General features: G+C 43.4%; 1 protein-coding gene across 5 annotated transcripts in view; it reads right to left on the bottom strand.

The window, feature by feature from the left end:
* Window positions 1-18,400, bottom strand: part of WLS (Wnt ligand secretion mediator) — a 116,455-nt gene that overhangs the window by 19,547 nt on the left and 78,508 nt on the right. For 3 of the 5 annotated variants that reach the window (XM_015465034.3, XM_015465036.3, XM_010803446.4), the window contains 6 exons: window positions 18,055-18,191; window positions 12,439-12,607; window positions 10,465-10,562; window positions 10,042-10,105; window positions 7,614-7,757; window positions 6,880-6,948 (listed from right to left, as the gene is read on the bottom strand). In XM_015465034.3, coding sequence (XP_015320520.1) covers window positions 6,880-6,948; window positions 7,614-7,757; window positions 10,042-10,105; window positions 10,465-10,562; window positions 12,439-12,607; window positions 18,055-18,191 — 681 coding nt within the window. The remainder of the gene's footprint in view (window positions 1-6,879; window positions 6,949-7,613; window positions 7,758-10,041; window positions 10,106-10,464; window positions 10,563-12,438; window positions 12,608-18,054; window positions 18,192-18,400) is intronic. The other 2 variants (XM_005204461.4, NM_001192651.2) reach the window with 1 other exon arrangement.

Below are 18,400 nucleotides of genomic sequence, written 5' to 3'. Positions count from 1 at the left end.
AGCTGGTTATGCTTCTCTGCAAGGGTTCAAAGTTACCAAATCCAAGTTTTCTGCGGTTGTAATAAAATTCTGCTCCAGTGAACAAAAAGAAATGCGCATATTAATCAACATGAAGTGGATTTGGTTGCATTTTCTCATGTGTCATTCCAGTTCGAGACACGGGCAAAGCTTCTGAAAATACCCCTGCTTTCCTGAGAGGAGTACTGAGGGAACCTGTGTCTCTGGGAGAGAGGCCTCTTATTCAGGGGCTCTTATTTCTGCTGTCTATGGAAACCCTGTAGCTCTGCAGTTTCTGTTTCTCTTTTCACAAAGGAATGAGGCCCATGCCTCCAAGGAAGTGGCATGAGCCCAAGGGATCCTTGAAAAATTAAGAATGTGTTGCTTGCATCAGAGATGTCAGTCTGTCTAGGGTGTCTCTTGAATAGGGGCATGATCTGTAAACAAAGACCACTGAACTCTATGTGAGCACCAGCTGAATATTTTAGGGAAAAGTTGGCTAACTGAAATCAGATCACCTGGGCTGAATCCTACTCTAAAGGCTGATTCTCAGCAGGAGAATTTTAAACAAAGCCTCACTCCAAGCCAAATCCCAATTCTGCTATAGTCAGGTCTCCTATCTAGTTCGCACCCACATTCCATTCCAAAGCTGAAGAACCTGCTGAACAAGTTTACTCTTTATTGAGGACAGAAAGACATTTATACCACAGAAAACTCTAAGACCTAGATAAGCCAGAAAGCCAGATGCCTCTTAGAGCAGGATTTAGCCTTTTATTTTGCCCAGACAGCCTATAACACATGCGAATCTCTGTGTATTTGAAATAGAGGCTTCCATATCCCCCACATCTCCAGGCATAGTGGGGGGTGTGTGTGTGTGTGTGTTCTTATCAAGCAGGGGCCAGTGAGCACCAGTTCCTCAATGAGTCCAGAGATGTGCTGTTTCTGGTGAATCTGAAGTTCTTGCTTCGTCGCAAAAGAATTCAGACAGGTGATAGATAAGAAGTGAACTTATTTAGAGAGGAATACTCTACAGACCGAGTGTGGGCTATCTCAGAAAATGAGAAAAACTTGGGAGAAACACAATCCACAGAGGGTGCTCCATTTCATAAGGCTTGAGAGTCCCCAAATAGGGCACGGTTAGCTTTTATGGGTTGAGTAATTTCATAAGCTGATGAGTGGGAGGATTATTCCAATTATTTTGGGGAAAGGGTGGAGATTTCCAGGAATTGGGCCACCGCCCACTTTTTGGTCTTTTATGGTTAGCCTCAGAACTGTCCTGGTTCTAGTGGCTGTATTACTTAATGTGCTAACATATTACAATGAGCACATAATAAGGCTCATACCGGTCTTGGACACTGTTACTTCTAAGTTCTTGTCATGTTCTATGGCCATATCATTCTTTTAAAAGGCTGTGCCCTGCCCCTTTCCCTTCCGTTTCATTCCCCCCTCAGTAGTTTTACACTCATATTCTTATGGGAAGCGGAGGGGCAACTGCCTTCTGTAACTGCTTCAAGGCTGAGTAGGGGTGTTGACCCTGCCTGTCAGGGAGTAAAAATCTCTGAGTGCCTGATCTAGGGGTTGCAGGGGCAGGAGAGAGTCTTGTTTTAAATTGGTATGGGCTGCAATCCTCATGTAGCCATCATCTTGATGTGGAACTGTTGTAACAGCGTCCACAGACTTTATATGAATCTCCTTGATGATGAAGCACTTTTTGTAACAGCAACAAAGTACAAAAATATCTATAAATGATAAAAGATTTAAAACCACAAGGTTAAACATCTGATTACAGTTTAATCAATAATGAAACTTGGTTACAGTAACCAGAATTACAAATGATTACATTTAAATTAACATATCAAATAATCCTAGTCAAATATTTCTCTTTGAGATACCTCAGGGACCCACTAAAGTATCCCAAAGTTAGCTGGAAATCAAAAGAACTTTAATTAAAATTCAATATTTTGGAAGCTTGTCAAAAAGTTTTAAAACACTTGATCAAATAAGATCTAAGTCACTGTGAGACAATATTAGTATCTTAACCAAAATGACAATAAAAGATTTTAAAGGCAAAGAAATTTTAAATCTGTTACCATAGGCAATTCAACATTTTAAGAAAACGTGTCCTTTTAACAAAGAGAAAGCCCAAATTCAGGTTCTGCACCAACTTACTTTTTAAATTAATTTACTCAATTACATGTATTCCAAACTTAGTCAATTCTGGCCATGCAATTTCCCTTTTCTCGGGGTCCAGTTTCCACAAACCCTCCATCACTGTCTGTATCCATCACTTTATTTTTTTCCATCCAGAAACAACTGGAAGACACACTTACTTTATTTTCCCTTAATAAAATGCAATCCCACTGCTCATAACTTTTTTACTGAAAACACACAACCCACTTTCCTTAAAAGCTTTTTTTCACATCGAGTTAATTTTCTTGTTGACAAATTTGTAAAAGACAGAATGAGGTCTTTTTTGACGTCTAATAAATCTAGGTACAATAAAGGTATTATATTTAATGTTGATGACACTAAACACATGTCTATATCAATCAAATCAATAAGTTTAGGCACCTCCAATCCCAGATATCTGTGTAGTACAGAAAATCGTACAGATGACATGAACCTGAACTTTGTTCTGGCCAGTTTTCTGAGTGTTTGTACTACTATAAGCACTTAATTTCCTTTTGGCAATACCATACATCTACAACACAGACACATACAAACACGCAAACACAGAGACCTCATAGTTCCCATTTCAAAATTTCAGCCCTGAGTCGGTTACAAAAATGTAAAATCCATCAGTTACAAGGGGTTGGATTCAAACTGGGCTTCTGGCAGCTGGAACAAATCAAGGTCACTTATCTAGATAGCTCAACTCTTTCTTACTGGTGTTTACAGAGAAGATACTTAGGATTTCCATTTATCCTTGACTAGTCAGTTCTAAATTACCTTACCCCCTTTTAAAAAATTTGCATTTAAAAAAGATGGCAGAGATAAGGGTTCCTGAAGACCACCAGGTAGGATTTGACGTATTACAGGGAGATTGGCATGGCACCAAAAGTCTGTATTTAATGAATTTTTAGATTAGGAGTTGGAGGCCTCATCGAACCTCTGATTTTATGGGGTACTGGTGCCTAGAAGGGAAGTGATTAGTTTTCCTTTGAGGTGAGTTTTATAGGAGTGACAAATTTTGCCTTCCCTGGGATTTCCTATGGAAATCAGATTCTGAGGGAATATTTTGGATTGGATCATCCATGTCTTATATAATACACAGTCCAGTCAAAAACACTCCTTCGCTTTGGTCTTCAGAGAAAGAGTTACCCCTAAAGCTAAGAGAAAATCACTTCCCAATAATGGGTTAGGGGTATTCAGGCATGACAAGAAACTTGAAAATTTTAAGAGTCAAGTGCAAGTTAAAAGGGTGGTAAAATGTTTTAGTTTTAGCTTTCCTTCTGCAACAGAGCAGGTTTCAGGGGAAGGGGACCCAGTGTGAGAAGTCTGGACAGAGTGTTTCCCACGTCCGCTAGAAATTGGACGAGCTCACCTGCTACAATGGTCACCTGTGGTACCTCCCACGTGATGATGACTGTCTCCTCCAAACGCTTGGGAGGTCCCAGGTCCTGTCAATCAACCACTGCCATGACTACCATGGGGGAACTTCCTCACTTCCTTCAGAGCTGGGGGCAATCCCCTCCTCCAGTGACCCATCTTCTTACAAACTGGGCATGGCAGCTAGGGTGGAGGCTGGGACATGTCTCCACGGCATTCCTTGATCTAGTGTTTAGGGTTCCCACAGCTAAACCATGCTCCCTTTCCTGGTGGGAGTCTTCTGGGAGTACTTCTGGAGTAACCAGGAGGTGGATTAGGTCTTGTCATGACAGCTGCCAAAAGCCTGGCTTGTTGTCCTTCCTTAAGTCATGCATTTCTTCTTTTCCTCCTCAGCGTGCTCCTTATTGTTAAAAACACTGAAGGCTGGGTCTATAAGAAGATTGAGAGGGGCCTGGGGCCCCTTAAGTTTCTGAAGCTTCTGACAGATGTCAGGGGCTGACTGACTAATGAAGTAGGTTGCAAATAATCAAGTCTGAAATAGGGCTGGATTTTCATCTTTGACTTGGGTGATCTATTTAACCTTATCACAGTTAACAGGTTTAATTATGCATCATTTCATCCCTTTAATGAGGCAAAGGATCCCTACCAGCAAAACCAGGCTGGCCTGGCTGATAGTCCCAAATGGGATGCATTAGAGGCACGGCTGTCGGGCCAACAGGCTATCGATGTGGTTGGGCAATGTGTAATTCATCAGCATATTTTTGAGCCTGTGCCCCAATACGGGCCTTTTCCTCACTGATGCAGTAGTGGGAAAGGATAAAATTTAAAGGAAAGAGTCAGTACCTGGAATTCTTCAGTGAACCAGCTAGAGTCCTCTGAGAGTCTGCCTAAGCAGGTGAGGCACTGGTTAAGGTCAGACAAGGAATAAGGTGTGTGGACTCTGGGTAATTCCCTGAGGCATACCTACTATTTTCTGAAGGGGGCAAGGAGGCTTTGGCTGCATTTGTGTGTGGAAATGCAAAGACGCTTTGCATTGTGTGTGCTGGAAGGGCAAAGACGCTTAACAGGCAGGGGAGAGGCTGAAGTTGGTGGAAGAGTATTGGGACTTGGGTCTTCTCTCTGGGGCTCCTGTTCTACCAGGGGTGCCACTAGAGAGGGCTTTTGTGTAGTCCGAATGGGTCCCAGTCGGCAAGGTTCCCTAACATGGAAATTGAATAGCTCTGGGTTTTCTCTTAGGGCCATAAAAGCCTGTATAAGGAATTTCTATTTATTTTCCCTGACTTTTGCAAAAAGATGTCTAACTGTAGGGTGGTACTATGACTAAAGCTCCCATTTTCTGGCCAGGCCTCATCATCCTGAAGTTTATACTTCAGGGGCCAGGCTTCATTACAAAAACAAATGAGCTCTTTTGCTTTAAAGAATCTAGAGGGCTTCCCTGGTGGCTCAGTGGTAGAGAATCCGCTTGCCAATCCAGGAGATGCAGGTTCGATCCCTGGTCTGAGAAGATCCCACAGCACCACAACTACTAAAGCCTGTCTCTAGAGTCCAGGAACCACAGCTGCTGAGCCCACATGCCACAACCAGTGAAGCCTGCATGCCCTAGAGCCCCGTGTTCCAACAAGAGAAACTGCTGCAATGAGAAGCCCTAGTACCACTACTAGAGAATAGCTCCTGCTCACTGCAACGAGAAAAGCCCACATGGCAACAAAGGCCCAGGACAGTCAAAAATAAATAAATAAAATCACTTCTTAGAAAAAGAATCTAGAGAAAACAGGTCCCAGTGACTCAAAATGCACTGCAGGGGTGAGTTCTTGGGAATGGAGGAGGTGTTCCCCATCATTTCTTCAGGGAGAGAATGCTCCTATACCAGAGAGGAACACTTTCACTACAAGATCCCATGAGGGCTCTCTGAGAGTGGACTGGTTCCAAGTGCTCCTGACCACCTATCCTGTCCACTTTATCCACGACAAGTTAGCTACTCCCTGCTATGGCAGTAGTGGGGCCCGTGTCCTATCCTGACATCCATGGTACCCAGCTTGAGTGACCTTCCTGAAGGCTTCTCTATAGATTCTATAGATTAATCCCTGTGTTCCAGGTGATGCTGCTTTTGGAAGGATATCCTCATGGTTCTGCCTATGAGCTCAGTAGCTAAGTTGTGTCTGACTCTTTGTGACCCCGTGGACTGTAGCCCGCCAGGCTCCTCTGTCCATGGGATTTCCCAGGCAAGAATACTGGAGTGAGTTACCATTTCCTCCTCCAGGGGATCTTCCCAACCCAGGGGTCAAACCTGCATCTCCTGTATTGGCAGACAGGTTCTTTACTACTGCACCACCAGGGAAGCCCCTTCATTATTCTAAGATCTATTTAAGTCCTAGCCTTTTTCTCTAAAAGGGTGGTTGTTAAGTTTTGGAAAACAGGTGCTGGCCATTAAGGGAGATTGTGTGTGAAAAAGAAAAAAAAATAAACCTCTTTCCCCTTCCTTTTTGAGGCCAGCATCCCTGGGGCTTCAGTGCCATCCTCCTCCTGTGCCTTCCCACACGTGCTCTGGTCAGCAGACAGTGGGCTGGGTGCAGGCACAGATATGGCAGCAGAGGTGGAGACATCATGACTGTAGGTAGGGGGAGAGAGGACCCCAGGACACTGGAAGGACATTCCCAATCACAGGACCCAAGCACAGCAAATGCAGGTCACTGCTGCATCATGCCACCCCAGAGGCATAACCATGTGTGCAACAACCAATCTCAAGTCCTCTGCCTTGACCTACAAGGGCAGGGTGGGGTCAGGTGGACCCTAGAGGAGGCCGGCCAACACCAGGACGGTGAGGGCTATCACCAAGTGGAGCAGGACCAACCCCCGCCCTTCCAACACCCAGGGGTAAAAGGCACAAATGACCTACTATTTGAGGGAGCTCCCAACGGAACTGCAGCCTATGGTACAAACTCTTAGGCTATATTTCATATTTTTACACAACTGCACTTGTTAACAGTTACTTATATGGTGGATAAGGTAAACCCAAAGAGCAAACATCATATGGCTCGATTCCCATCCTGTGAGGACGGCTGGAGACTTTCCCTGACGTGCCCTGTGCATATATATCAGTAAGAAGTGGAAGACCAAGTGGCAAGGTTTGAAAATGCCTGGCAGATCTCTCTTTCCCCATTTCCAGCAGAGTAAGGCAGCACCTCTCAAGTGCAAGGGAGGTGAGAGGCTAAGTCTAAAAGGCGACAGAGAAAGGAAGCAAAAGAGAGAGAGTAAGGGAGAGAGTGGGCAAGAAATGGCAGGAAGTAAGGTAGTGCCTCTTGAGTGGCATGAAGGCCAGAGGCTGAGGTTTACCCGATCCTCCTGGCTTGCTTCACCAATATGTTGCTGATGAATTTGAGGTTCTTGCTTTGTCTCTGAAATCTTTTGAGGCAAAGTGATAGACAAGAAATGGATTTATTTAGAGAAAAACACACTCCACAGACACAGTGTGGGCCATGTCAGAAGGGGAGAGGTGCTGAAATATGGTGTGGTTAGTTTTTATGGACTAGGTAAATTCATAAGCTAGAGAGTGGGAGGGTTATTCCAATTATTTGGGGGAAGGGGTAAGGATTTCCAGGAACTGGGCCACCACCCACTTTTTGGTATTTTATGGGTTAGCCTCAGAACTGTCATGGTGCTGGTGGGTATGTCATTTAGCTTATACTGCTGCTGCTGCTGCTAAGTCACTTCAGTTGTGTCTGATTCTGTGTGACCCCATAGACGGCAGCCCACTAGGCTCCTCTGTTCCTGGGATTCTCCAGGCAAGAACACTGGAGTGGGTTGCCATTTCCTTCCCCAGTGCATGAAAGTGAAAAGTGAAAGTGAAGTCGCTCAGTCGTGCCTGACTCTTAGTGACCCCATGGACTTCAGCCTACCAGGCTCTTTTGTCCATGGGATTTTCCCAATTAGTGTATAATGAGGCTCAAGGTCTACTGGAAGACAAATCTTCTGTCATCTTGGACGTAGTTGATTCTAACAGTTTTAGTCATGTCCTATGGCCATACCATTCTTTGACCATTCTGCCCTCTTCCCTGTTTCCTGCTCACCTCATAGTGTAGCCGCCGGACTTTGCTCATGGCTGGCAGGCTTGATTGCTTCCCGCTGATGTTCCGAAAAACCTGAAAGACCATGAAGCACAGAAACAGGAAGTAGAGGCAGAGGCAGATCCCAGCCACTATGATGAAGGCCATCTGATGGTGTCCAGTCAAGGAAATGGTCAGCTTGCCAAGGATTCAAGCACTTCACTCAAGAGTGACACTCTATGGCTCCAAATATGTAGGCAATTTTCAGGAGGATAAAATATTAAAACCTGGCATTCTAATATCAACATTAGAGAGGTTTCTTGACATAAAAGTACCAATGAGTGAAGAATGTTCCAAATAGTTTTCTAAGCTGGATAACACAAGGGACAGAACCCTGTTTTAGATATATAGACTCTAGGGTCCACCCTAGACCTACTAAATCAGAATCTGCCTTTAACAAGGTCCTAGGGAGAGTCATATGCACAGTAAGTTTGAAAAGCACTAAAGTATTGGATATTGGTTGTAAAATATTGATCAAGTAGAAAGCTGCATTAAAATCACCACAAAAGTAAAGATACAGGTGCCCAGGTCCCACTGCACATCTACAGAATCAGGTTTTCCAAGGGCTAGGAAACCAAGTATAATCATGTTTGCGAACCATTGGCCTAGTATCCAGATTTTTATAAGGAGGTTGAGGTGCCCTGGAATTTGGAGAGCATGGAGTGGGGGTTGGATGCAGTAGCAGCAACTACGCTATAACGGATGCTGAGCATGAGGCTGAAAGTACTGAAGTGAAACCTTCAAGATGAAGTTCTGTGGCAATCTTCTCTCAACACAAGAAAAATCTTGTCAGATGGAATGGGGAGCGAAGGACATATGGCCAAGGTGGGAGTTGAGGGTGGGGGCAATATACTCTGAGGTTGATCTTCAAAACTTAATCTGACTATTAGCAAGGCTTGGGGTGGAGTGATCTGACTTGGGAGGCAAATGACCAGACTCCAACTTTTTTCTGCTATGACTCCAGGCCAAGCAGCATATTTTAAGAAAAAAATTAAACAAGGATGAACTCAGTATTTATATTTCACTAAAGTGAAAGTGTTAGTCACTCAGTTGTGTCCAACTCTGCGACCTCATGGATTGTAGCCCACCAAGCTTTTCTGTGCATGGAATTCTCCTGGCAAGAATACTGGAGTGGGTAGCCATTCCCTTCTCCAGGGATGGAATTCGGGTCTCCTGCAATGTAGGCAGATTCTTTACTGTCTGAGCCACCAGGGAAGCTCCATATTTCACTAAATAATATATTTAATGCAGTTTCTCTTTCTTTCCTTGGAGAAGGAAATGGCAACCCACTCTGGTACTCTTGCCTGGAGAATTCCATGGACAGAGGAGCCTGGCAGGCTACAGCCTATGGGGTTGCAAAGAGTTGGACACGATTGAGCGATTAACTACTACTACACTCCTTTCTAAAATCAATGGTGCCTTCAAATGAAGGGAAGAGTTACTTGCTGCAAGACTTGACCAATTATTTGCCTCCTTGGACCTCCAGCATTACTAAAAAATGAGGGGTTGAAGCAGACTAAGGATCATAAATAGTCCTCAGGTGGTACAGCTAACTTTTTTTGGTGGTGGGATGGTAGAAATGGGGAGCTCAATTCTCTCATCTTTAAAGCAATGATACTTTTGATCTAGTTTACTCACAAAGTTCTTGCGATACTAAGAAGCCAATATAAAGACCATGGCCGGACAAAGCTTATTTATCAGCATATGACAAGATATTCTCCATCAAGAAAGAATACAACTCAAGCCTTTCTCTCCTCTCCCTAGGACAGTCTTTTTTTCCTGAAGCACTTAACATATTATAGAGGAAGATAAAATGTTTAAATCCAGCATCCTAAAAGGGATAAGCTAAGATTGTCGCTTCTGCTTCATGAAGATGACTCAGAGAGTTTATGCCAACCAACCAGAAGCCTGGGTGACTCTTCTGGAACTAATCACCTTAGCCTTATCTCCACTTGGTCTTGGAAATGAATAGCAGCGGCATGGGATGCCAGCACACCAAGGTCACTGTAAGAAGTCTGGCACACAGACGACGTCAGTAACGGGGGCCCTGAGATGAACCTCCGTGGCTGCGGGGAAAAACCAGTCATGCTTCAGTCTGTGGTAAACAAGTACATAATAGAGCATTTAGACAGGCAGCGGCAAGACTAGCCACTCCGATCCCTCGGCTGTGTGGACTTGCTGCAACCTCCTTGTTTTGCCTGCTCTCACCCAGGCTTGAAAGCGAGCATTAATTCTCCTCATTATTTGCCTTAATTGTGCTGTTATCATTGGTCTGAAGATCAAAGCCCCGGCTGAGTACTCATGGAGAGCATCAGTGAGACTTAGAAAATGATCTTGGGGACCAGGCGGCTACGGGAAGAAATAAAACCCTGAGCCCATCAAGGAAGGATACAGCCAGTTCTGTTCCGACATCTGTAGTCCAGATACTGTAGAAGGGATTCGTGAGTTGTACCCCTCTACAAAGAGAAATGAGACGGAAAGGCAAGACACAATTAATACAGAGGCAAAGGGGAGCTTTCCTTTCTATACACTCTCAGCTTTTCAGCCAGAGGGGTGGTGTCTGTATTCAGACTAAGTCGCAGAGGATGTAGAGAGAAACAGAGTTTGAAGAATACGATTAGCTCAAATATTTTGTATCTCTAAAGAGCTCTGTCTCTTAATCCCAGTGCTAACCTGAGGATGTGGTCATGTCCATGCTTTCATCCTACAGGCTCCCAATCACCTCCTCCGCCTTTTCAGATACTTTTTCTAAAGAGCTGAGAGTGAACCTGGTGACATGCATTTCCATCCAGAGTTCCACAGGCCCCCTGCTTACCTCTCACACATGTCAAATATGAAAAGGCAGAAAGAGCCAACAGCAATTGGTCCGACTTGCTTCCAATACCCTGCTATATGATTCCGCTCATGCTGGTCCTGAGGAAAACCAAGTTGAGAAATGAGAAAAAGATAGGGGAAAGCAAAGCAGTTCTCCAGGTGAGTCAGTCATCCAACAATCCTTGCTGCCTATCTGCTGTGCATCAAATCATGATATAGATGAAAACAACAACAGCAGCAGCACAGTGCTAACAAATGGAAAACATTTCTCTCAATTGCACATAGTTTTTGATTTTTTTTAAAAATTACATCACAGAGACTTATCAATTCTTTCTCAACATCTTCCAGAAATTATCTAAATAACTGATCCATTTGTTCTTTTGCTGTCATAAATACTTTGACCTAACCACCAGATCACTGACCCTCACCTCTTAATAAGGTCTTCAGCTAAGGACAAAAGATGTTGGGAGTAGCGGTTTGGGACTTCAAAGGGGATGAAGGCAATTCACATGGAGATAAAAAAGCAAACGTTTGGTAAACAAATGTTTGCTGGGCCATGCTGAGACAATAAGACAGGGTGTAAACTGATGTTTAAGGCCCTGCCTTGAGTTTTCCACCACCACCCAGCCCATATGCTTTGCAGATACCTCTGGTGATAGCTCTTTTCAGGGAAACAGGTCATCTACCAAAATTCTTTTAGGCAGTTAAGGGGAAGGTCAAAGTTTCTTCCTGTCTTTTTTTTTTTTTTGCTCTACTGGGTTTTCATTTCTGCTGGGCCTTTGCTCAGTTGCGACAAGCAGAGGCCACTCTCTAGTTGTGATGTGTGGGCTTCTTACTGCGGCGGCTTCTCTTTGGCGTAGCATGGGCTCTAGGGCACGAGGGCTTCAGTAGTTGCGGCATGTGGGCTCAGTAGTTGTATCTCCCGGGCTCTAGAGCACAGGCTCAATAGTTGTGGCACACAGGCTCAGTTGTTCCAAGGCGTGTGGGATTTTCCCACATCAGAAATTGAACCCATGTCTGCTGCACTGGCAAGCTGATTCTTTACTACTGAGTCACCAGGGAAGCCCTTTTCCAGTCTTTTGAACCTTGATTGTTTTCAGCTAGAAATAATTCATGCACCAAAGAGATATTTTGATTTGTGGTAGCAAATTTTGCTCCCTTACATACCTTAGGGAGTAGAAGTTCTGTGATCCACAAAAGAACCCTTTCAGATTTAAATTTCGATGTGACTTATCACCAGTCTTTTTTAAGGTGGGATAGTTCCCAGAAGGCAAAATAAAGACTCGAAAGCATTAAAATATGTCAAGTGTAAGAGGTTTCTTTCAGTTAGGAAAACAGACAGTCCCCTCCATTCCCATGCATGCTGACGAGGACTTGTGGTCAGTGCAGCTGCTGGAGGACCCCCAGTGCCACCCAGCTGTAAGGAAAAGCCTCTTTTTCCTCTCACTGCTCTCCTGGAAGGGCTGCAAGGCTTCAGAAGCCATATAATGGAATTTAAAATAGTCTGTGCTACTACGAGGCTCATGTGCCTAACCCAAGGACCAGGCTCCAGCTGGCATATCATCCTAGCCACAGCGTGACGGCTGCACCATTCTTATTTTTATCCACGGTATCATCAATCCCTCTATTTGGTGTCTGTGCAAACTGACACCAGAGAGGTCAGCATTTCTGGGTAACAGGGGTTACTAGGCCACCTGAACTCACTGCCAGCGGGAAAGTGCCTGGCCCACATTCTCTGGTGGTTACCTTGGTCCTGGGGACAAGCAGAGCTGGAGTCCAAGGGCAAGAAATGTTGATAATCATTAACGTTTGCGCATCTACTTTATGCTAAATATTTACTCACATTATCTCATCTAAACCTCACAAAAACCCTACACTAATATTAGCCTTTAAAACCCATTTTATAGACGAGGAACCTGAGATTGAGAGCAATTAAGTCACGTGGCAGCTAGTTTATAAGTGGTAATGCACTTACCATCATGTGCTCACCACAGAAGATGATCCAGAAGGAGAGAAGCATTGCGTAGAAGATGCCCTGTCGGATATCACCAAACAAGAGCATCCAGGTCCAGTCAAACCCAATGGAAAACCACTCCACTGGGATGTTGATAAAAGTCATGGAAATCCCAAGGGCAAAGATGACTCTGATGGTGAGAAAACATGAGAAAAACGATTTTATTTACCTGGAAGGCAAAACATTTTTAATTTAAAGATCAAAACTCAGTTTTGGGAAATGAAATGCTCCATACTGGCACTGAAGCCATGTGATCAGTTTCTTTGCTCTCATTGTAATGTGTATCTACACGCAGAAGTAAGTGTCTTCTTTCATTGGCACAACTGCAGAATGAAGGACTGTTACATTAATCCTTCTACACAGTAATTGAACCTAACCTGAATGCTCTGAACTTTATCTTGGTGCCATCTCAGATCAAGTGCTTCCTAAACGTTTTCACCCTCCCTTGCCTTCTTACACAGACCTCATTGAATATACCAATAATTATCCTCTCTTACCTATTCAGGGTATCATTAACCTGATCATTAAGAACACTCATTATTATGATATTCTCAGCAACTATGAATTATACAAGCATTTTAATTTCAATAACACGTGACTTCAAATGATATGAAATACAAATTATTTTAGCTGCTTGTTTCATTTTTATTTTGCTTTTCTCCCATTAATTGCCACTCCCTATCAAAATTTCATTTATTTTGTTACTGATTTATCCATACTTTCATTCATACCCATGTGTTATTAAACACAAATCATGTATCAGGCATTTTGTTAGGGCCATGGATACCTAAATGGATAGGACCAGTTCTTTCCTTTATGGATATTCAGTAGCTGAATCAGATAAAGTGTGATAAGCAATATGATAGACGAGTACAACAGATTGCTACCAGGACTTCTTACTTTGACAGAGACAGAAATTAAGCTGAGTTGTAAATCAAGGTTAGGGAGGTGGAAGGGCATTCCAAACAGAGGGAAGAGCCTGGATGAAGCCTAGAAGAGTCTGAAGTATTTGGGGATCTGACTATGGAACATATCAGGAAATGATAGGCCATGAGACCAGAGAAATATATATAAAAAGGCTGAGCTGGTAAAGAAACTTGCATACCTTTTTAGAGAATTTGATATTTATCCTGAAAGGACTGAGGATCCAATAAGAAGGTTAAAAAATGGAGCAGCATCATTTCATTCATTCATTCAACAAATTCATATTTATTGAGTTCCTACTGTGTGCCAGTCACTATTCTAGATGCTGGGGACATAGAAGTAAACAAAGTAGGCAATGATCCTGCTCTAGTGATGCTTGTATTCAGAGGGGGTGAGCAGAGGGGTAGAGAGGGAATGATAATAAATAGAGAATAAGTATTATGAAGAAGTATAAAAAAAGCCAAGTGGGAGAATGGAGTGTGATGGGAGGCAATTTAAATAAGGTAGATGGGGGAAAGCCTATAAGACAGAAATTATACTAGGGCTGAAGGAAATGAGTCATTGAGCCACAAAGATATCTGGGAAGAAGCATTTCAGATGAAGAGGACAGCAAGTGCAAAGGCCCTAAAGAGAGTGCATGCTGGTCATGTCTGAGCACCATCAAGGTGGATGGCCCATGGTGAAGAGAACAGGAGATAAAATTAGAGGTGGTGAAGAGCCAGATCACCGAGGGTTTATAGGCTAGAGTAAAGGAAATGAAAAGCCAACAGAGAGCTTTGAACAGAGCAGTGAAGTGATCTAATTTCTACTTAAAAGAAAAAGCCTGGCTGCTGTGTGAATAGACTGCAGGAAATAAAATGATGGAAATAAGAGGTGCAGTTAAGAGGCTATTTCAATAATCCAGGTGAGAAATAAGAAATCAGGGTTAGATCAGGGTGGTAGATATGGAAATGGTGAGAATTTCCTGGCATGTTGGAAGAGGGGTGTGAATAAAAGTGGAGTAAAGGATGCCTCCTACATATCTGATCAGCTGCTCCTAAGCAGCTGAAAGGACAGAGTTGCTATTTTCTAAGATGAAGATGCCCCAAAGAGCAGCAAGTTTGAAGTGGGAGGAAAACAAGTGTTTTTCTTTGTATGTGGTACATTTCTATGTAAATGAAGGTGTTAATGGATGGAATACTAGGGTCCAGAGTTGGGAGTAGCTGAAGTTGACCATGTACACGAAGAGCATCAGAGTACAGAAGGTTTTTAAGACCACAAGACTAGATGAGATCACTGGGGAAACAAACGTAGCTAGGAAAGAGAAGAAGTTCAAATGTGGCAGGAAGGGGACCCCTTCCAGGGCCTGAAACTGGGCTCTTGTCTAACACTTGGAAATGAATTATCCGAGGAGACACATGTGCTGGCAAAGCAAGAGATGTGTCTCCTCAGACAATTCATTTCCAAGTGCTAGATAAGAGCCCAGTTTTGGGCCCTGGAAGGGGTCCCCCTTTCTGCAACACAAAGACAGAGCCTCAGCTCCGAAGCTTAAGAGGTTGGAAAGATCACTGGAAACAGCCATGGAGAATGACTGACAGTCAGCAAAAGAGAGAATAACAGTGAGAATGTGGAAGAGGCTCTATGAAAAAAAAAAGGGACTGATCAGCTACACCAAATGCTGACACTTCAATTCAGTTCAGTTGCTCAGTCTGTCCAACTCTTTGTGACCCCATGGACTGCAGCACACCAGGACTCCCTGTCCATCACCAACTCTTGGAGCTTGCTCAAACTCATGTCCATCGACTCAGTGATGCCATACAACCATATCATCCTCTGTCATCCCCTTCTCCTCTCGCCTTCAATTCTTCCCAGCATCAGGGTCTTTTCCAAGGAGTCAGTTCTTACCATCAGGTGGCCAAAGTACTGGAGCTTCAGCATCAGTCCTTTCAAAGAAGATTCAGGACTGATTTCCTTTAGGATGGACTGGTTGGATCTCCTTGCAGTCCAAGGAACTCTCAAGAGTCTTCTCCAACATCACAGTTCAAAAGCATCAATTCTTTGGTGCTCAGTTTTCTTTATAATTCTACTCTCACATTCTGCAAGGAGATCCAACCAGTCCATTCTAAAGGAGATCAGCCCTGGGTGTTCTTTGGAAGGAATGATGCTAAAGCTGAAACTCCAGTACTTTGGCCACCTCATGTGAAGAGTTGACTCACTGGAAAAGACTCTGATGCTGGGAAGGATTGGGGGCAGGAGGAGAAGGGGATGACAGAGGATGAGATGGCTGGATGGCATCACTGACTCAATGGACGTGAGTTTGAGTGAACTCCAGGAGTTGGTGATGGACAGGGGGGCCTGACATGCTGCAATTCATGGGGTCACAAAGAGTTGGACATGACTGAGCGACTGAACTGAACTGGAGAAACCACAGCTTTGACTAGACAGACCCTTGTTGGCAAAGTAATGTCTCTGCTTTTTAATATGCTGTCTAGGTTGGTCATATCTTTTCTTCCAAGAAGCAAGCATCTTTTACTTTCATGACTGCAGTCACCATCTGCAGTTATTTTGGAGCCCCCAAAAATAAAGTTGGTCACTGGTTCCATTGTTTCCCCATCTACTTTTGAAGTGATGGGATCAGATGCCATGATCTTAGTTTTCTGAATGTTGACTTTTAAGCCAACTTTTTCACTTTCCTCTTTCACTTTCATTAAGAGGCTCTTTAGTTCTTCTTTGCTTTCTGCCATCTGTGTATTTGAGGTTATTGATATTTCTCCCAGCAATCTTGATTCCAGCTTGTGCTTCATCCAGCCCAGCATTTCACATGATGTACTCTGCATATAAGTTAAATAAGCAGGGTGACAGTATATAGCCTTGACGTACTCCTTTTCCTATCTGGAACCAGTCTGTTGTTTCATGTCCAGTTCTAGCTGTTGCTTCCTCACCTGCATACATATTTCTCAGGAGGCAGGTAAGGTGGTCTGGTATTCCTATTTCTTTAAGAATTTTCTACAGTTTGCTGTGATCTACACAGTCAAAGGTTTTAGCATGGTCAATAAAGCATAAGTAGATATTTTTCTGGAATTCTCTTGCTTTTTCGATGATCCAATGGATGTTGGCAATTTGATCTCTGGTTCCTCTGCCTTTTCTAAATCCAGCTTGAACATCTGGAAGTTCATGGTTCATGTACTGTTAAAGCCTGGCTTGGACAATTTTGAGCATTACTTTGCTAGCGTGTGAGATGAGCAATTGTGCGGTAGTTTGAACATTCTTTGGCTTTGCCTTTCTTTGGGATTGGAATCAAAACTGACCTTTTCCAGTCCTGTGGCCACTGCTGAGTTTTCCAAATTTGCTGGCATACTGAGTGCAGCACTTTCACAGCATCATCTTTTAGGATTTGAAATAGCTGAACTGGAATTCCGTCACCTCCACTAGCTTTGTTCATAGGGATGCTTCCTAAGGCCCACTTCACTTTGCATTCCAGGATGTCTGGCGGTGGGTGAGTGATCACCGTGGTTATCTGGGTCATAAAGATCTTTTTTGTATAGTTCTTCTGTGTATTCTTGCCACCTCTTCTTAATATCTTCTGCTTCTGTTAAGTACATACCATTTCTGTCCTTTATTGAGCCCATCTTTGCATGAAATGCTCCCTTCATATCTCTAAGTTTCTTGAAGAGATGTCTAGTCTTTCCCATTCTGTTGTTTTCCTCTACTTCTTTGCATTGATCACTGATGAAAGCTTTCTTATCTCTCCTTCCTATTGTCTGGAACTCTTCAACCAGACGGGTATATCTTTCCTTTTCTCCTTTGCCTTTCGCTTCTCTTCTTTTCTCAGCTACTTGTAAGGCCTCCTCAGACAACCCTTTTGCCTTTTTGCACTTCTTTTTGTTAGGGATGATCTTGATCCCTGCCTCCTGTACAATGTCATGAACCTCCGTCCGTAATTCTTCAGGCACTCTGTCTATGAGATCTATTCCCTTAAATCTATTTGTCACTTTCACTGTACAATCATAAGGGATTTGATTTAGGTCATATAGTGGATGTGACCTAAATGCTGACAACGAGTCAAGAAAAGTGAGGACTGAGGACTGGATTTGGAAGGTGGGGGTCATTGGTGACCCTATTAAGAACAATTTTAATAAGGGGTAGAAGGGGCTCATGAAAAAACAGGAGAAGACATATACACAAGATTTTTGAGGAATTTTGTTGTAAAGATCAGCTGAAAAATGATGCAGTAGCTTTGAGGGAAGTACAAAGAGTTCTAACTATGAATGGGGATGGAAGAGTGTATTTGTATATTAACGGGAATAATCCAACAGAAAACAAAAAGTCAATACTGTGGGAGAGAAAGGGGCTATCTCTACAGGAAAAGCATCCTTGCTGAGAGGTGCTGAGAGGGGTTGGGATTAGTGAGCAACAATACAGTTCATCCACTGTATCAGAGAAATGTATCTGATGCAGAACGTGAAAGAGCAAAGATAGAACAGAGAGCTGGAAATATGAGAGCAGTAGAACCCTTAGGATTTAACCATCATTTGCATGTAAAAGCTGAAGGAGAAAAAGGAGTCAAATCTCCAGTCCAAAGAACACACTGACCACTTGAACTAGACTCCCAGCAACAGGTCCACGGCAGGCTGTGCCAGTGTTTCTTAAGAGTGCTGCAAAATCAGCTCTTACTTTTCTAGGAGGACTGGGGGTCGAGACATCATGGTGATCCTCCTCCAATACCACACCATAATGATGAAGATGCTGGGTGTAAGGAAGGTCTTCATGGCAAACCACACCTTGGTGAAGCCTCCATTCTGGTGAATTCCCTAGATAGAGACCAATCATAATTTTTTTTATTGTTTTTTTTTAATTCAATCATAATTTTTAAGGTCAATATATCTTGGTGTTATTTTCTACCAGCAGATGCATTTTGAAGAGCAGTAAGTGGAGATCTTTATTGCTGAACTTCCAAGATCAAGAGCTTTAACATTCACAGCAGGTAACGCCCTCACACTCCCCTCAACCCCTCCTCAGG

Source organism: Bos taurus, chromosome 3, assembly GCF_002263795.3.
Source record: "Bos taurus isolate L1 Dominette 01449 registration number 42190680 breed Hereford chromosome 3, ARS-UCD2.0, whole genome shotgun sequence".
Taxonomy (NCBI): domain Eukaryota; kingdom Metazoa; phylum Chordata; class Mammalia; order Artiodactyla; family Bovidae; genus Bos; species Bos taurus.
Note: the sequence above shows the minus strand (reverse complement) of the source record. Positions and strands in the feature narration are given on the sequence as shown.